This window comes from Seriola lalandi, unplaced genomic scaffold (genome assembly GCF_002814215.2).
Source record: "Seriola lalandi dorsalis isolate HSWRI2012SDOR001 ecotype SW California unplaced genomic scaffold, Sedor1 jcf7180002054575, whole genome shotgun sequence".
NCBI lineage: Eukaryota > Metazoa > Chordata > Actinopteri > Carangiformes > Carangidae > Seriola > Seriola lalandi.
This window is the reverse complement of record NW_019525128.1, coordinates 109,557-127,867: the sequence shown is the minus strand read 5'-3', so window position 1 is coordinate 127,867 and position 18,311 is coordinate 109,557. Positions and strand designations below refer to the sequence as shown.

At 43.4% G+C, this 18,311-nt stretch overlaps 4 protein-coding genes across 7 annotated transcripts in view; 2 read left to right on the top strand and 2 right to left on the bottom strand.

Annotated features, from left to right (window-relative positions):
- Positions 1-2,742: 2,742 nt before the first annotated feature.
- polr2d (RNA polymerase II subunit D) lies at positions 2,743-6,890 on the top strand. Its single transcript, XM_023417530.2, has 4 exons — positions 2,743-2,988; positions 4,020-4,200; positions 4,316-4,411; positions 6,537-6,890. The coding sequence occupies exons 1-4, from the start codon at positions 2,907-2,909 to the stop codon at positions 6,613-6,615; spliced, it is 438 nt and encodes a 145-aa protein (XP_023273298.1). The 5' UTR covers positions 2,743-2,906; the 3' UTR covers positions 6,616-6,890.
- A 1,103-nt stretch (positions 6,891-7,993) lies between these two features.
- On the bottom strand, positions 7,994-10,075 carry LOC111663360 (dual specificity protein phosphatase 14). Of its 4 annotated transcripts, none has more exons than XM_087176960.1 (4): positions 9,937-10,075; positions 9,154-9,488; positions 8,540-8,856; positions 7,994-8,406 (listed from the first exon to the last, which is right to left on the bottom strand). In XM_087176960.1, the coding sequence occupies exons 3-4, from the start codon at positions 8,848-8,850 to the stop codon at positions 8,184-8,186; spliced, it is 534 nt and encodes a 177-aa protein (XP_087033086.1). In that variant the 5' UTR covers positions 8,851-8,856; positions 9,154-9,488; positions 9,937-10,075; the 3' UTR covers positions 7,994-8,183. The 4 variants fall into 4 exon arrangements, with proteins under 4 accessions (XP_087033086.1, XP_087033087.1, XP_023273297.1 ...); XM_087176961.1 differs by having other exon boundaries at positions 9,154-9,418; positions 9,937-10,031; XM_087176962.1 differs by having other exon boundaries at positions 8,305-8,438.
- A 107-nt stretch (positions 10,076-10,182) lies between these two features.
- On the top strand, positions 10,183-14,255 carry LOC111663359 (uncharacterized). The gene is made up of 5 exons (XM_023417527.2): positions 10,183-10,323; positions 11,484-12,119; positions 12,848-12,924; positions 13,256-13,507; positions 13,654-14,255. The coding sequence occupies exons 2-5, from the start codon at positions 11,489-11,491 to the stop codon at positions 13,909-13,911; spliced, it is 1,218 nt and encodes a 405-aa protein (XP_023273295.1). The 5' UTR covers positions 10,183-10,323; positions 11,484-11,488; the 3' UTR covers positions 13,912-14,255.
- A 692-nt stretch (positions 14,256-14,947) lies between these two features.
- abcf3 (ATP-binding cassette, sub-family F (GCN20), member 3) overlaps positions 14,948-18,311 on the bottom strand; it is a 12,577-nt gene continuing 9,213 nt past the window's right edge. The window contains exons 15-21 of the mRNA XM_023417535.2: positions 17,851-17,895; positions 17,443-17,575; positions 17,159-17,247; positions 16,475-16,566; positions 16,249-16,381; positions 16,080-16,167; positions 14,948-15,492 (exon numbers count right to left, since the gene is read on the bottom strand). Of these exons, the coding sequence (XP_023273303.1) occupies positions 15,334-15,492; positions 16,080-16,167; positions 16,249-16,381; positions 16,475-16,566; positions 17,159-17,247; positions 17,443-17,575; positions 17,851-17,895 (739 nt within the window). The 3' untranslated portion in view covers positions 14,948-15,333. The remainder of the gene's footprint in view (positions 15,493-16,079; positions 16,168-16,248; positions 16,382-16,474; positions 16,567-17,158; positions 17,248-17,442; positions 17,576-17,850; positions 17,896-18,311) is intronic.

Here is an 18,311-nt window from a genome sequence, read left to right as displayed (position 1 = left end):
AAGGAACAGGGCATTTAGACAGTTAAAGAAACACCATTCATTAGAAACATTAATTGAGTATAAAATGTCACAGGCAGTAGTTCGCAAGACAATAAAACAAATAAACAGGCATATTGGAGGCAATAATGTAATAAAATAGGGAGAGACACATTTGGCTGATATATGGAGAATGATTAAAAGAATGAGTGTAATTAGGAAAAACAAAACAATAGCAGTGTTGATAAGTAACAACAAAACAGCTGTTAACAATATAGAAAAGGCAGAACTTCTGGCAGAAACTTTAGTTAAAATTCCCAGCTCAGGAAACTTATCAGTAAAAGCTAGACAGTGTAGGGATAACACTCTTGCACTGAATCCAGGTGTTAATGTGAGAAAACCTTTCAGATTGTTTGAGTTAAATAGGGCCGTGTTGAATACGAGAATGTCTTCTCCAGGGAAAGATTGCACTGCTACAGTATTTTAGCTCATCTGGAAGACAGTGCACTGCTTGCTGTATTAAGGCTGTTTAATTTAGTTTGGGACACAGGGAAAATTCCAATAGCATGGAAACAGTCAGTCATTGTGCCAATTTTGAAACATGGTCCTCAAACTATAGACCAATAGCTCTTACATCGCAATTAGGGAAAACTATGGAGCGAATGATAACTCTGAAGGTAACCTATTTTCTAGAAAGTAGAGGCCTTCTTTTTCCTTTTCAAAGCGGCTTTCATAAAGAGAGAAATACAACTCTAAGTATTATGCTTAGAGTCAGAGATAAGGAAAGCCCAAACAAATAAGGAAATGGTGGTAGCTGTCTTTTTCAATGTAGAGAAAGCATACGATATGTTGTGGAAAGAAAGACTGCTCATTAAATTCAGTAAGTTAGGTGTGGGCGGGAAGTTATATTACTGGGTGCTTGACTTCCTATTTGGTAGGACAATAGAGGTAAGAGTAGGTAAAGAATTCTCAAGATTATATCTAGTAGAGAACAGAACCCTGCAGGTGCTGTTCAATATCATGATTAATTATGTTTTTGAGAAAGTTGAGAAAGATAAAGGGAAATCGCTGTATGCAATGGGGGGGCATTATGGATAAGGGGACAGAATTTAAGATTGATACAAAAGAAAATGCAGACTGCCATTGAGACGATGGAGCAATGGGCAAATAATTGGGCTTTTAAACCATCTGTTGCAAAAACGCAAGTGATATGTTTTTCCAAACGTCATAAGACAATATCTTTGACACTCTACGACCAAACACTTGAGCAGGTCGCTGTGATTTGGTTTCTTGGAGTATTATTTGATGAAAAGTTGACCTGGAGGCAGCACATTGAAAAAGTAAAAGACAAATGCAAAAAAGTCAGAGAATCATTGTTCAGTATATTATGAGAGCGACATTAGGCTATGGTTGTGTAGCTTATATGTCTGCAGCAGAGAGTAATCTTAATAAGCTGGATGTGGAACAAGCTCAAGGGCTAAGAATATGTAGTGGAGCATTTAAAACATCTCCAGTAGCTGCCATACAAGTGTTAATGGGGGAAACAACTGTTAAGAATAAGAAGAGTGAAGCTTATGCTGGCATACTGGGTTAATTTACAGGGTCATAGTAGCTCACACCCTAAAGACCATCTTGCAGGACTGTTGGGAGCACAATGAAACCCATTTCAGAAATTTTGATTGGGTAGGGAATATTAAAGCTGTAAATGTAGGTTTAACTAACATAAGGTCCAACAGTCCCTTCTTCAGCCTTTCCTCCATGGTTACATCATTAGTCAATTTAAATACGCAGCAGCAATTAAAGAGGAAATCCAAACAGGCATGTGCTGGGAGTATAGCACAAAATTACACTGAACAGCACTGTGGTGATAAATTATTGGTATTCACTGATGGGTCAAAAGATCCTGAGACGGGACACAAAGGAGCTGCAGTTTTCATCCCACAGTGCAAGGTTGCAATAAAGGAAAGAACCACAGATCATTTACCAGTATATGCAGTTGAACTTGCAGTTGCTATTCTGATAGCATTGAAATGGTTAGAGGAAAACAATTAAACAAATACATTAATTTCATCTGATAGTTGGGCAGCACTCATAAGCATTAAAGCTGTGAGATCGTGCAGACAAGATATTTTATTTAAAAGTCACCATTTAAGGGTTTGACGGTTTGCTTTGTTTGGGTTCCTGCTCATGTAGGAGTAGAAGGAAATGAGGATGCTGACATACTGGCCAAACAATCACTTTAATTGCAAACAGTAAACATTAAAATCCCTAACCCTAAAGCAGAAGGTAAAATAATCATAAAGAGTCAAATGCAAAAAATCTGGCAAGAATATTGGGACATAAATGACACAGGAAGACATTTTTGTATTTCAATTAAATTCATGTGGGTTCCAGCACATTTAGGTCTGAGGGGAAATGAGGAAGTGGACAGGCTAACATGGATTTGCAAGGCGAGGGAAGTGGAACACAGAAACAAGGGGAAGATCTCTTTACAGATTAAACAGTAAAGTCAAATCAACAATAAGAAATATTGGTAGGTCAAGAAGAGAGGAGGTCATATGCAACAGAATAAGGCCAGGTCATTCCAGCTTAAACAGTATTATAGGAAAACACCCAACAGGCTTGTGTGGATATTGTCAGGCAGAGGAAACATACATACGAGTTCAGGAACCCTCCGGAGCAGAAGGTGGCGGTAAAGCGCGTATTACGCTGGTTGCCACCCGCCGTAAAAAAAGTAAAAAGACGAAGAAGAAAGAAGCGGTTCCTGTTGAACTCGGATATGAATCTGTGTGTTACGAGGCTGAAAGGCGCCGAGCTGAAACCTGTGTCCGTTATTCTGACCGGTAAATATCCACCGACTCGACAGTCCTTCCTCAGGCTCCGGGACTCACCGGGAGTCTGTTGAGTCCGGCACCGCTGCAGTTCCGGTCATGGCGGCGGGTGGCGGCGGCGCGGCTCCTCCGCACGTCGGTGATGTTGAAGAGGACGCGTCACAGCTGCTGTTTCCCAAAGGTCTGTTTCCTCCGCGGTCCGCTTCTGAAATCCGGTTCTGATTGTAGTTTAGTAATAACCCGCTTCACATTTATCAAACCTTTGTTTTATCGATTAAAGTTAGAAAAGACGGTGTCGCGGCTTGTTCACATCCAGACCACACTGGACCAGGTCTAGGTGAAAACCAGTATCCTAAGAGTGGACAGAGGTGGACCAGGTGACCCCCAGAGAAGATGGAGACAAAGGCAACAACGGAGAGATTTCGTTGGTCTTTTCACATGTAGACCACATTGGACCAAGTCTAGCACAATAAAGGTCTAGACTTGGCAGATTTGACCAGTCTTTAGTGGTCTTTATCTAGACCTGGTCCAGTGTGGTCTATATGGTGAAAGCACCGGTTGCCCTTAAATAAATAAATAGAGTTTTCATAACTTGAAGGTGGTTTTTATGTTTCCCTCCAGTTCTGAATCAGACTTCAGTAAAGAGAGGGAGTCCAGACCTGGACAACTTGGACTTGACACCATCACACCCACATGTTCAAGGACAATAAAGAGACACGTGATCCGTGTAATCTATAACCAATACATGAGCCAGCAATTACTTTAATCATTGATTCATTATTATTTTGAATTAGTGTCAGAATAAAAGGCTCTAGGTCCAGGTTTTCTCCTCTGACAGTACACTGGAGGTTCTCTGATTGTGGTCTGCTGGTCTCTTCAGGACCTCAGCTAGGACTCTGGGATACTGTGACACCAAATTAATTGTTTCTGATGGTTTATAGACCCAGTGATTGATTGCTTAATGGATGAAATGATCAACAGATGAATCAATAATGAAGATGATCAGTTCAATCAGTTAGAGTGTGAACAATTCAATCAAACATGTGATCAGTAAATGAACTGGTAAATATTTTGGGCTGGAGGCGAAACAGCTTTTCAGTGTAAGCTGGAACCTGCTCGCTGAGACTCTGGCTGCTGCACCAGTCCCTCCTTGTCTCTGCTGCGGAGGTGGTCCAGGTGTAATCCTCCTCTGATGTGTTGTTGTGCTCACAGAGTTTGAGAGCGCTGAGACTCTGCTGAACTCTGAGGTCCACATGCTGCTGGAACACAGGAAGCAGCAGAACGAGAGCGCCGAAGATGAGCAGGAGCTGTCCGAGGTCTTCATGAAGACTCTGAACTACACGGCCCGGTTCAGCCGCTTCAAGAACAGAGAGACCATCACGGCTGTCCGCAGGTACAGCTTCACCTCCTACCTGTCCTTACACAAAGCCATGACGCTGTGAGAGACAAAGACACGGATCTGGATCTGACTCTGTCCCCCCTCCTCTCTCCTCTCTCTGTGTCCTCAGTCTCCTCCTGCAAAAGAAGCTTCATAAATTTGAGTTGGCCAGTTTGGCAAATCTGTGTCCTGAGGCTGCTGAAGAGGCCAAAGCCCTGATCCCCAGGTCAGTCTGATCCACATCACACCCAGACCGAGACCTCATCACATAGACAGAGACCAGATCACACCACTGCTATTGCTATTCACAAAGACTCACATTTTATCTTACCACTAAGAGTAGTCACTCTAAAAGTTTTCTCCTAAATCTTCTTCAAAAAGCTCTTAGTAAGGAAAAGTCAAAACTCCTAAACTAAGAGTGTGACTCCATTGCTATGGCTGATGTAATTCTCATGGATGAGCTCGCTTGCAGGAACCACAGTGATTGGTTGATGAAAGACTGGTGTGTGCCAGTGAGAAGGCTCAACATCCACAGTAATTATATAAAAACAGAGAAATAAACAAATACAAATTAAATAACGGATTAGATGCCGTTTACAAAAGTAGTGCACTCTCTAAAATGCATCTGTATGATAAGGTTTGTGTCGACCTGGGAGAATTTAACTTTACTATAAAAACTAACATTCAATTCGATCAATGGAAAAATAAAAAAAACCTCGCCTGTCATAGTTGACCTTGGTCCCAGCTGTGGGTTGAGGTGTGAGAAGATTTCCACTGTCCCACCAGGTGACATCCAGCTGGAATATGATCCTTTCAAACAGCTGATCAGGTCACTCTCCACTCAGATCCATGACTCGTGTGTAGATCCTGGACACTGTACAACAATGTCTACGACTGTACAGGCAGCATCAATACAACCTGTGTGTTGATGGTGAGATTTTGTTTTCCCTGTCTACAAACACGTCATTGTCTGATGGTGCAATGGTTTTTACATGCATTCTGTTTATTTCTCCAACTTTATTTCTCTGTAGCTGTTGAACGTCTAAAGGAAATGTTATGAACTGTCCGATGATGTTGAGTCTACAGACACATTTATGGTTTGGTGAATAGATTGGCTTACAGACGGCTGAGAGGTCTCCACCTGTCAGCTTTGTAAAGTCAGTGTGTGTGAGAGAGAGAGAGAGCTGCAACAATGAGTCGATCAACAGAAAGATAATCAGCAGCTGATGATTGATCAATGTTCAGCCTCTTCAGTGTGAGAGTCTGAGGGCAGATGCACTAAACGCCTGCAGTTAAGATTTTACTTTAGGCTACTTTCATCTGAGTTAAGGTTAAAAAAAAATTTAATAAAAACAGTTGCACAAAACACCCTTAAATCTTCTCCTTAAGGTTTCCTTAAAATGTTCACTTAAGTATTTAAGGTTTTCTCCTTATCTCAGTCTTATACCTAAGAAATCACTTTAAGTCAGTGAAACTGTTGCACAAAAGACAAAGTAAGGAAAAATCTAAAGGCGACTCTTTCTTAACCAGAACATGACCAAGTTTAATTAATGAGATAAATGAGGAAAGTGAAAACAGGAGGATGAACTGATTCTGCATCACACATTTGACATGCAGTCAGTTTATGACCGTCTAGAGTAGGATCACTACTTTCCAGCTCCTTAATGTTTGCTCTACAGACAGATGTTCCTGGTCAGGTGTAGTCGAGGTGTTTCATGTCCTCTGATCAACGGTGCAGTGTCATCCAGAGTTTAAACACTGACCTGCTGAACAATGTGGTGAAGAGGATGAGATGGTGGTGAACTTCTTAAGTGTTGTCGGCTTCCCAAAAGTGAGGTACTATAAGCTGGTATTATCAGCTAATGGCAGCTAACAAACAGTCTCCATGGAAACAGTAGAATTTTACAGCTGTACAATCTATTCTGCTGAATATTACTGACCTTTTTTCCTTAACTAAGGAAAACCTTTAAGAGACTGTGCAGTAGCTGCCTCAGATGAAGAGAAAGAAAAACCATAAGTGTCGTACTGAAGTAGAAAACTTATGGTGTTTTGTGCAACCAGCCTGGTTCTTGTCTGGATGCGAGTTAAAACAAGATCTGAACCTGAGAAACTCCAATGGACATTTTCCAGATAAAATGATGAATCAAAAAACTAGTCATCAGATCAATCAATAATGATGATGACCATCAGCTGCAGTGTATGAGGAACATTTCTGAGGGTCAAACCAGCACGTGACAAGAGTCTGGATTCATTTATTGATGAACACTGCTCTACGTCTGTTAACACACACCTGTGTCATTTCAGCCACCTGATACTGATGTGTTTGTGTGTGTTTGTGTGGTTGTATCCAGTCTGGAGGGTCGGTTTGAAGACGAGGAGCTACAACAGATCCTGGACGACATCCAGACCAAGAGAAGTTTCCAGTACTGAGTCCAAATCCAGGACCAGGACTGCTTTCTGGTCTCTGCACTTCCTGGTTCTACTGGTGGACTTGAGTCTCGGTCCTGCTCTGACCAGCATCAGGCCCCTGTCCTTTCTACAGAATTTTACTTTACATCCAGGATGACTGAACTGAGCTGATGTGTAGTTATAGGATCTGATGTGATTTGGACGGATCAGTTTTTTTTTTGGTCTCTGTGTTCACTGTGCAGCTCATCATTCCCACTACTGTCACAATAAACTTTGATTTGTCTTTTTTTACACAACACATTCTCTCGTTTCTGTCAGTGTTAATATTGAACTCACCAGGTTCAGAGCTGAGGTCTGGAGAAACGGAGGCGCTCAACACCTGCACACACAGCAGCACATTCATGTCGTGTTGAAACTCAGCAGCAGTTTGAACAGTGGATCTGTCATCTGCAGCAAAACCTGGAAAAAAGAACATCAATCTAAACACAGTGAATTACAAAACTTAAAGGGGTTTTTCATAATTTTTCACCAGTTTTTGTCAGTTTCTTTACAGAAAAGATAAATGTGTACCATAGCCTGTCGTACATTGATGCAGAATACAAGAATGTTTCCTAATAAACTGTTAAGTAGCAGTATAAATGATCTGGCAGGTCTGCTTTTACCAGTGTACAGAATCTGCCACTTTTGGAAGGGAGTTTGGTGAGAAGATAGATAGATAGATAGATAGATAGATAGATAGATAGATGGATAGATACTTTACTTATTCCCTACAGGAAATTCATGCAAGAAGTCTGCAGCTGTCAGAACCTTCAGAGAACAGAGATCACTACTGATGCAAACTGAAACTTAAAACAAACAAGTAACATCTGGCTGAAATTTTCAAAATAAAAACTTCACTAATGTAAATGGTTCTAAGTATTTGGACTGACAAGCATTAAGTTGGAAACTGAAAGTTTCTTCAGGGTTATGTTATACAGCATGGACTTTGTAGTTAACACATTAAAGGTGGAAAACAGTTAAATTTTTTTGTTTTCTTTCCGTTTCATAAACATTTTTTATCATTTTCATTTGTCTGTCTCATTTTCATGAAAATGATATCTCAGTAACACTTGGAGGGAATTTCTTGAAATGTGACACAACATTCACTTGGATTCAAAGATAAACTGATTAGATTTTGGTGGTCAAAGGTCACTGTGGCCTCACAAAACACTTTTTGGCCCTACCTCACAAATTCATCCAATAATAACACAAAGGTGTAACAGGCTGAATGAATCCAAGAGGTCAAAGGTCAACTTCACTGTGACATCATAATGTTCTGTCATTATTCAACACTAACTCAGAAGGAGGGACTGACCATATTTCCTGATACTTGACTGGTGAAGGAAACGACCAGAGGAAGTGATTCTAGTTCCCTTTATTTCCTTGAAAACTTGGTTTCATAGTTATTTACTATTTTTCTCTGTGACACTGAACATTCAAACTAAACAAGTAACATTCAAAGTCAAAGATCATCCTTCATTAAAAAATAACTGAAGACAACTGTGTCTCCAGGAGAATCTGGACCAGAGCTGCTTTAATGACTCAGTCTGTCACACATTGACACAGTATGTTGCCGTGGTGCTGGAGTCCTCAGGGTCCTGCAGAGCCTCAGGCAGGACTCCACCGGACGTCTTCACCATCCTCACTGTGTTCCTGCTGAACAGAGTCCTCTCATAGTCCATCAGCTGTCTCCAGAAACCAGCATTAGGTCTGATGAAGGGTCGCTGTTCCAAAACTTGCTCATGAGCCCGACGGAGGCTGAGACCTTCAAACCTGCACACAGAGACCAGAACCCCCGTAGAGTCCTGAATTACAAAGAGATACAAATGATCACAGAGAGAGGAGGTCTCAAAGTGGCACACTGGACCCACACAGTGAATCTTTATGGTGGGGGCTGATGGTTTACCTCATCAGGTAGGCCATGATCAGAGCAGGGGATCGGCTCCTGCCAGCAGTGCAGTGGACCAGAGTCCTCCCTGTCTGGTTCTGGTTGATCTGTTCAGCCACAAGGTCAAAGTACTGTCTGAGGGGGGCGTGAGGTTCATCCTGGACCGGGACATGGAGGACCTGCAGACCGTCCAGCGGAGGGTAGGACACATCCTCCAGTCCACTGGCGTTAATAATGAGGGTGATGTTCCTGCTGGCCAACACACTGAGGTTCAGAGCCGAGTCCAGACCGCTGAGGAAAAGACCAGGACAGACCTGAGAGACCGACATGACCTGCTGCAGGAGAGAGGGACAACACCTGTCAGACAATACTGAGGGCTCATCTAGGTAAAAATCAGCTGATAGAAGAACGATCAAAAATAAATACAGATGTGAAAGATTCACATCGGGAGATAAGAAAAGAAAATAGAAAGGGACAAAAACAATAGACCAGACATAGTTTGAGAGCACTTCAGAGAAAGAGTTTTTATTTAGATTTGAAAAAGTTATGTTGTAGACTTTTATATGGAAATATTTTTTTGTGATAACAGGTTGAAAATGAAATGATTGACCAGTGTGTAGATTGTGGATTACCTGGACAAGAGGACCACAGTATGTCAGACTGGGTAACAAGGGGACTGTTCCAGCTCCGTTCCTGTTCACTCTGTATACGGTGGACTTTAAATACACCTGAGTCCTGCCACATCCAGAAAGACTTGCATGACACAGCTATTGTGACGTGTATCAGGAACAGGCAGGAAGAGGAACACAGGGATCTGACGATGGCCTTCAGGGAATGGAGCAACAAGAACTGCCTCCTTCTGAACACCTCAACACCAAGGAGAGTGCTTCTAGTGTTCTGAGTGACAAGGATAGTGACAGTCATCCTTCGGCCTCACAGATACATAGTTACATTAATAACTTGTGATCTGTTTCGGAGAAGAAGAGGGGGGACAACACTGATTTGTGATATATTTGTTTTTATTTATGTATTTATTACTATTTATTTCAGCTTGTCAGTGTCAACTGACTTGACCAAATTAAACATATTCACAAAATGAGCCATGCTGTGTCTTGTGTCGTGCTCTGTCTGTGTATGTTCCTTTTGAAAAAGTTAGTGTTTTCCTGGACCCTGTGTGTGTGGGAATGGCCGAGAGCAGTGAATGTCTCTCACTGATTCACTCATTTATTCCATCCTGTCCACATAGTCAGGTTGTCCACCGGGGGACTGATCCCTCTGGTTGCCAGGAACTTTTATTTATATGGTCATTTGTTAATGGTTAGGTTCTGGTAAAGGATGATTAGAAATCCCCACCCACCCAAAAATCCCCTTTCTCACTCCAAGGGTTTCTGAAGAGTTGCCTGCCCTGCTCTTACCTAAACCTGGTGTCTGATGCCAGAAAGGCAACGAGGACGAGCCCGAAGTCAGCTTCGCTTTTCTGTGCGGGAAGTTCCGCTTCCGGGTCATGGGCATGACTTTGTTTACATATAGTTCCGAAAGTACAGGGAACCACGGTCCTTATTCTATTTAGACCGCAGTGACGGTCAGAGTGAGAGTGAGGGGGAAACAGGTCCACAGTTTGTTTAAATGGATGGATCGATTCTGCTGCCAGAAAATCAATGAATAAGAACAGCTGCAGGGAACAACCTGTTTGGGGCATGTGCGGACACGGAGAGTGTCACGGGATAATTAGTCACAGTCATTTTAAATAGACTCAGTTTCACTTCTTCACTCCGGCTGACTGGCTGCACGTAGGTTCACAGGTAAGACCCGCTCTTTCTGGCCTTCACCTCGATCTGATTATAGACGTAACAGACAGTCAGTGTCTCACTACAGCAGTTTACAGACAGTGAATCTCTGAACTTAAACACTGAGAGGAGCGGCCCCGGTACGTCACAGCGAGTTCCCGCCAAACTTCATTCAGAAATGTCACAGTTTAAGGCTTCCTTCTTTTCTTGCGCCCACCCCTTGGTGATATTACAGTGTTGAGGATATGTTCTGGAAGAAGGGAGCTTTCAGAAGTATTCGGCCTTTATGCAACATCATAATAACTGTTAGACCGGCGGCAGACTCAGTCACTAACTCTGATCGTCCAGTATTCTGCTGGAAGACCGCGACACAGAACAACTATACAAACATAGATCTTATGTCATGTAATGTTTCTCCTTTCATCTGTTTAATGCCAAATACAAGAGTGTATCCGAACTGTTCGCCACATGTCCGAAGAACCAGGCTGACAGCTTTTCTTTTACCAGTAGTCAGACGGATGTATTTTTTGCCACTTTTTGAATGGAGTTTGGTTGTAGGCTTGTAGCTGTCAGAGCATTCAGTGTTGACGTCAGGCAGTGGTCAGAACAGAGGTCTCCTCACCTGTTTACTCCTGACTGAATGGTCCAGAGGAGTTTCTCTATCAGGTTTAAATAACAATCAAACATCCGGCTTCAAGACTTCAAAATAAAAGCCTCACTTACGAAACTGCTACAGGCTTCAGCTGTTTTCAACAAGTAAGAAACTAACATTTTGGAAGTACACATGGTAACTGTTACATATTCAAGTCCCCATCTTAAATACGTTTAACTTTTTGATGAATACGTTTTTTAATTTTATGTACAAGTGACTTTAGTGGGTTCAGATCAGAATTAAAGTCTCCTACATAAAAATCAGTGACTCAACTCTGACAGAAACAGGTGAGATGACGTCGACACACGTGGCATGTCTGAAACTCAGATGTGGACATGTTGATCTGTCATATATGAACTAACGTGATGGAGTCTCAGTCTTTTTCTAAGTTTTGTCAATAACTTTTTAAATTGTACAATAAGTGCATTTTCTCTTTGATATTTAAATGTGAGCACAGTGTGTGTGTTCAGTTTCCAGTCCTCAGTCTGTCTGAGTCCATAAACCTGTTCCTGTTGTGATGTAGACCACATGAAAATGCAGAATCAGAAGAACCAGACCCCGACAGGAGCTGAGGTCACAGCGACCACTCGGACCCAGAAAACCATCCTGCCCCAGGTCAGATACCATCCAACCATCCAGACTCAGACTTCTGGAGACAGAGCACGACCCCAAACCTCTAAAACCACTGAAACCAGAACCAGTCGAACACAGAAGACTAGACCTGGAACTGTACAGCCCTCCAAGACTGTGAGTCAGCAGGGGGACAACACCGCCCAGGTTGATCCATTTCCTGCAGTTAAACCATTTCCCGGTGGAGGACAACACCAAAAACAGAGAACTCAAACACCTGTTAAGAAGCAGAATCAGAAAGTGGTTCAGGGTGTGGATACAGATCCAGATCCTACTCAAAAACCAGATCACTTCTCTAACAGAGCCCCTCCCAGAGCAGAGGAGGTTCCTCTGGGTCTTGCGGTCCAGTTGGACAGGTCTGTGATAGAGAAGGTGGAGGTTCTTACCCGTGGACAGAGTACCAACCAGGACTGGTTCTCTTGGAGGAAGAACCGGATCACAGCCTCTGTCGCTCATCGCATCGCTCACTGCCGCTTTGTTAACGGCAAAAACAAAACTCCACCCACCTCCTACCTGGCTGCTGTCACAGGTAGGCCACACCCTCATACATCTGGTTACACCCCCCACATCTGAGCACAGACACTGGTGGTGCTGGTCTACAGTAGTTATTTTCATCACTGATTAATCAGGTGTGACAAAATGTTCCAGTTTAGTTCAGATCATTTTCTCTTCTAACCAGTGATCAACAACAGTTGATCATTGATCAATCATTAAATCAATCAAGCAAAAATGTCAAGAACTCTTCAGATTCAGGTTCTCTGTCTTGTGTGAGGATGTTTCAGTTTTTTACTTGCAGATGTGTAAAATCAGACAGTAAAGAAAACACAGACTCCTTCAACTAAAGGAAATGATTCAAAAAAAATCTCAGAAATAAAAAATAGTTGACTGATTGATTGATCAACTAATCAGCTGATTGACTGTAACAGTTATAATAACATGGTTTCTGTATTTTCAAAGTGTCAGAAAATAATTTGAAGGTTTTGAATGAGACTGTTGAACCACAGCAGCAGTGAACCAGGACCTGATACTAGACCCTGCTGGACTCCCTAACAAACTGGTGTCCGTAGACCAACAGGATGTTTTCTACTGACACAAGTTATCAAGTCATAAACAGCTGATCACAAAAAAAGATCAATAAATTGTATCACTGTAACTTCAGGCTGTAGTTTTATGGGTCTGAGACAAAAACTGGCTCAGAGTCTTTGTTGGAGAGTCAGAGAAGATGAGTCATTAATGAAGCTGACTCTTATTCAACAGGTGAAGGTCGCAGAGTCCAGACCAGAGCCATGAGCTGGGGGGTCCAGATGGAGCCCAAGGTCGTCCAAATCTACCAGGTACAGTTCAACACAATGATTCACCTGACCTGCTCCACCTGATCCTGTTCAACCTGCTCTGAGTTCTAACCCCAGAGGACCAGGTCTTCAGGGCTAATACTGGCCTCATCAGCTTCTGTATCAGAAGAGAAGGTTGGACAGGTGTCCTGGTCCTGATGAAAACCAGAGGACCTGGTCTCACTGAACCCTAACATCAGCTTCATCAGTCACAAGATTAAAGTCCTCTGAACATGAGTCATGTAGTGATGAGCTCAGAGTGGAAGAGGGAGAGTGATACAGAGGTACCACATGTTGTGATGATGATGATGATGATGATGATGTCGTCCTGCAGAGACTGAAGAGTCAGGCGTTAGGTCGGTCGGTCATGGTTCAGGACTGCGGTCTGTTCATTGATGCTCGCCGGTCCTGGTTGGCAGCAAGTCCTGACGGCATCGTGACGGACAGCCGGACCGGCCGATGGCTGCTCTGCCTCGAGGTGAAGTGTCCCTACAAACACAGACACAGACGAGTGGAGGATGCCTGCAGGGAGGACCCTGCTTTCTGTCTGGAGATACAGGACGGGAACGGACGGGAGCCCGGAGGGGTAAAAAAGACAATGTCCAGCCTTATCGTTGTACTCCCACCTGTCTGTCATCTCCTGGTCTCTAACGTCCTTTCCTTGTCTCTAATGTCCTCTTAAATTCCTCTCCTGGTTTCTAACGTCCTGTCCTCATCCTCCTGTCTCCCCAGTCTCCAGTCTACCGTCTGAAGACATCCCACAGTTACTTCACACAGATCCAGTGTCAGCTTGCGGTGACAGGCCTGCAACAGTCAGACCTCGTCGTCTACACCATGAAGGAGACAGCCATCGTCCCAGTGACATTTGACCCCGACCTGTGGGAGGAGACGGTGTCCAAGCTGGAGGTGTTTTACAAGGACGCTGTCCTGCCTCATCTCAGAAAGAAGACACAGCAGGAGATGGAAGCAGCCAGGATGCCAGAGCTGTAGAGAGCAGCTGGAGCTGAGTCTCCTGCTGTTCTCTGCTGACCTCTGTCCAATCGCTTCACCTGCTGCCAGCTGCTCCAGTGGGTCCAGCTGGAACTGAAGTGTTGTCCAGAAACCTGGACCCTGTCCTCATCATGTAAACAGATGAAGAACCTGGTTCCAGCTGTGGTCAAACACAGTTCATCTCATGTATGTATGTGTAATGTAACCGTTTTGAACATTTGAGCAGTTCCTCTAGTGACCACTAGAGTCTGGCTCCATCAGTGAGTCAGTCTCCATAGACTCCCATGTTAAACTGTCCAACTTTACAGCAGAAATAAACATGTTTACAGCCTGGTACAAAAACAGTTTGGGTCTCTCGAGCTAATTTCCTCCTTCATGACGACTGTTTATATAACTCACCTCTTTACATTTTATAAAGTTATGTAGAATTGAGGGTGTGGCCTCTTTGAGTGACAGGTGGGTGAGTGTATGCCCGCCACAAGCAGGCATTCGCCTCAGCTGCACACACACCCCTCCGCTTTTTTGGATTAGCTGAGAGTTAGGGGCGGAGTCAGACACCGCCAACATCGCGATAGTAGAAAAGCTAACTGCGCTTCAAAAACCTGTTGGTTATGTCACAGAGGCTAATTCCATCTTTATTTACAGTCATAGCTAAAACCAGCCTTTTACAACACGTCTGAGTTAAGAGATAAATTCAGAGTTTGATGGATCAGAGTTTCAGGAGAAGAATAAAAATGTTTATGTACGAGGTCTAAAGTCCTGAAGGTCCAAATCACAGTGAGTCTAAAGTCAAGTGCAAGTTTGAGTTTGAGTCCTTGAGTATCTTCACAGGATGTTACAGCAGCTGAGGTGTTTAACAGCTTTATTTTGAGTCATACTTGATCTTTTAAAAAGGGAAAATTAAAGACTGATTTATTGTTTTTTAATAATTATTGTTAATCTTTAGTTGGTAAAGATGTTGAGTCAGAGTCGTTGGAGTCCGTCACCTGTGCAACATGAAGATAAATCAAACAGTGAGTGAAGAAGAGGCTGAACACATGATCTGATGGATTTTTATTGTGTTTGTCTCTGAATGTAAATATAATGTTTGACGTCAGGTCCTTTAAAACTGATAAAACTTCAAACCTCTGCTGAGTTCATCCAAAACTAAACCAGGTGTAATGTGACAACAGAATGACAACAGACGCATGTTTGACTTTAAATAATCTCCAGATGGTCTCTGACGACAACTCCTCCTCCAGAGTTCACTGTGACCTCATCAGGTGAATAAAAACAACCAATCAGCTCGCAGCAGACCATCACCTGCAGTAAGAGATGAGAAAACGTCCTCCTATCAGCTCTGACAGCTGATTGGCTGTTGTGACAGGTGTTATTATGGAGGGGGCGGGGCTTATGTTACTAGTGGTCAGTGTGGGCAGAGCCTCACAGGTAACCCTCCTTCCTGAACTGATCGTGCAGGATGTCTCTGTACTCGTCGAAGCCACCGTCAATGCGTTGAACTTTCCCGCTTTCACACACCCACAGCTCCTTACACACCAACCGGATCAGACGCTCGTCGTGAGACACCAGGATGACGCCACCCTGAAACACATGACATCACATACCTGAGAAACACTTGTCCATTGAAACAACATGAAGAGCAAAGTACAATAGTTGAATGTGGAAATAGAAGAAGAGTTTGTTGTTTAAACAGCTGATTGTAGTTTCACGTGTTCACCTCACCTGATGACAGTCGTCAAGGTGAACACACAGATCACTGTCAAATCACAGTGTTGATCCTCAGTCTCTCTTCATCTCTGATCGTTCGTGAAGCACATTCAGAAACAAGCTCAAACATGAACTGACTAAGTTACACACACTCTCTGCAGGTGAAACACACCTGAACCTGTCTGAACACAAACAGCTGATGGTGTGTGTCAGGGAGCTGAACACAAACAGCTGATGGTGTGTGTCAGGGAGCTGAACACAAACAGCTGATGGTGTGTGTTGTTGATCAGTGAACACTCTGTTGTTCTCCTCTTTAACACAAAGAATCATGATACTGAACCATCTGATAAAAGGAAGTGAGGGTAAATCTGATATCTGGTAACGTTACCATGACAACACATCTGAAATCAGCAGTCGGCGTGAAGCAGAGAAGGCTCCACAAATTAACCACACACACTCACTCTGAACTTGTTGAGAGCTTTAGCCAGAGCCTCGATGGTCTCCATATCCAGGTGGTTGGTCGGCTCGTCCAGGATGTAAAAGTTTGGACTGAAGGACAAAGAGACAACATTATCATCATCATCATCATCATCACACATACTAACAGGCGATCCCTGAGCTCTCTGTTACCATGGCATGGTCATCTGTGCGAAGGCGACCCTGCTCTTCTGTCCTCCTGACAGACTGGCCACCGGCCTCGTGGCCAGCTCTCCAGTGATACCGTAACCTCCAAGCTGGTGGCGGTACTCCTCCTCTGTCCGACCTGCAGTGCACAGACAACAGCCGATCACAGCTTAGCACCTGGGTGCGGTTAGTTACTGTTGTAGTTAGTGGGTGTTGTATTTGCCATAGTTACCAGGGAACCTGTTGAGCAGCAGCTCCACAGAGCAGACATTCAGGTCCAGCTGATCTACATGATGCTGACTGAAGTAACCGATCTTCAAATTCCTGATGGGACATGATGTCTGGTTAATGGCTGCTATAAAAACCGTTCCCTGTGAACTGTTACCTGTGAACCGTTCCATAAGAACGGTTCCTGTAATGGCACAAACATTTCTTTAAAAATAGTTCCCTATTAATGGTTTATCATAGGTGCCCTACAATTACTACATTAACTATTCCCTGTAAACTATTTCTAAAGGGTTCCCAATACAATACACAATCTGTTCCCTATTAGCAGTGTGTTAATTCCACAGAAAAAGTTAACACTGTTTTTATGAAACTGTCACTAACAGCTCCATAAGCAAACATTAAAAGGTTCCCTGAATGGTAACATCCCTATAAATTAAACCTATCAACAGTAATGTAAACGTTCCCTCTGAATATTTCTTTGATAATAGTTCCCTGAAAACAGAATGTTGTTTAATAAACAGTAGGTTTATTAACAGCTCCCTGTCCCTGTAAATGGAATATGACCGTTTCCTATGAGGATCATATGAACAGTGACAGTGACCTATGACATGTTCCCTACAAACAGTCTGACACAGGTAACCAGACTCTGGTTCTTCCTGTGCTCTGATTGGTTGTTAGGTGATCTCACCTGTGACTTTGTCTGACTCCGTTGACTGGCGTCAACTCGCCCATCAGCAGTTTGAGGACAGTGGTTTTACCGGCACCGTTTTCACCAACCTGACAGGAAAAAGTACGAATGAACTGACTGTTATTGATCAGTGTGATTAGTTGAAAATTAAAACCATCCTGACACCGAGTTTTCAAGAGTCCAGGTCATTAAAAGATTTGACTAGTATTAAGGCACTAAACAGCTCCGACTGACAGCTGTACAGTCAGTGATTGGTGGATTTCATGGTTCACGCTGACACGTACGATGCAGATGCGAGAGTCGAGATCGGCTGACAAGTTGAGCCCAGAGAAGAGCCGCTGGTCTGGAGAGTAGTAGAACTCCACCTCATCTAACTGCAGGATGGGAGGAGACAACTTCTCAAAGTTATCTGGAAACCTGCAGGAAAACACAACATGTCAATCAACCCATCACCATGGAAAAGGACATGTGAACCAGCTGTGGTCACAGGGACATCCAGCTGCTCAGAGATAGTGTTGAGCTGCTCCCTGCTGTCCCCAGACTTCTGTCAGAAAACATCACATCTGCACAGACAGTTTCCCCCGCTTGGTTAGTTAGTCATGTGATGTAATGTTGATCAGAGGGTCACCCGGTTACTGTGATTCACCCTCTGTCTGAACCAGACGAGTCATGATGGAGGTCTGTCCTCTTACCTTAAAGTGACCTCAGTCTCTTTTTCAATGGGCTTGAGCTCAGGTCTGCAGGAGGAGACAACAGTAACAATCAGACACAGTGTCACAGTCAGAGACAGCTGGTATCACATATCTGCGCCAGGACTCACAGTCTCTCCAGCAGCTTCAGTTTGCTCTGGACCTGAGCTGCTCTGTTGGCGTTGTACCGAAACCTGTCGATGAACACCTGAAACACAAGCAGTGCATCATGGGAAAACAACATCATGATGTGACCTTCATCCACTGTATCTACTAATCAGAAAACTGACAAAGCAGTAGTACCTGTATGTGTTGTCTGTACTGCAGCAGTAGTACCTGTATGTGTTGTCTGTACTGCAGCAGTAGTACCTGTATGTGTTGTCTGTACTGCAGCAGTAGTACCTGTATGTGTTGTCTGTACTGCAGCAGTAGTACCTGTATGTGTTGTCTGTCCTGCAGCAGTA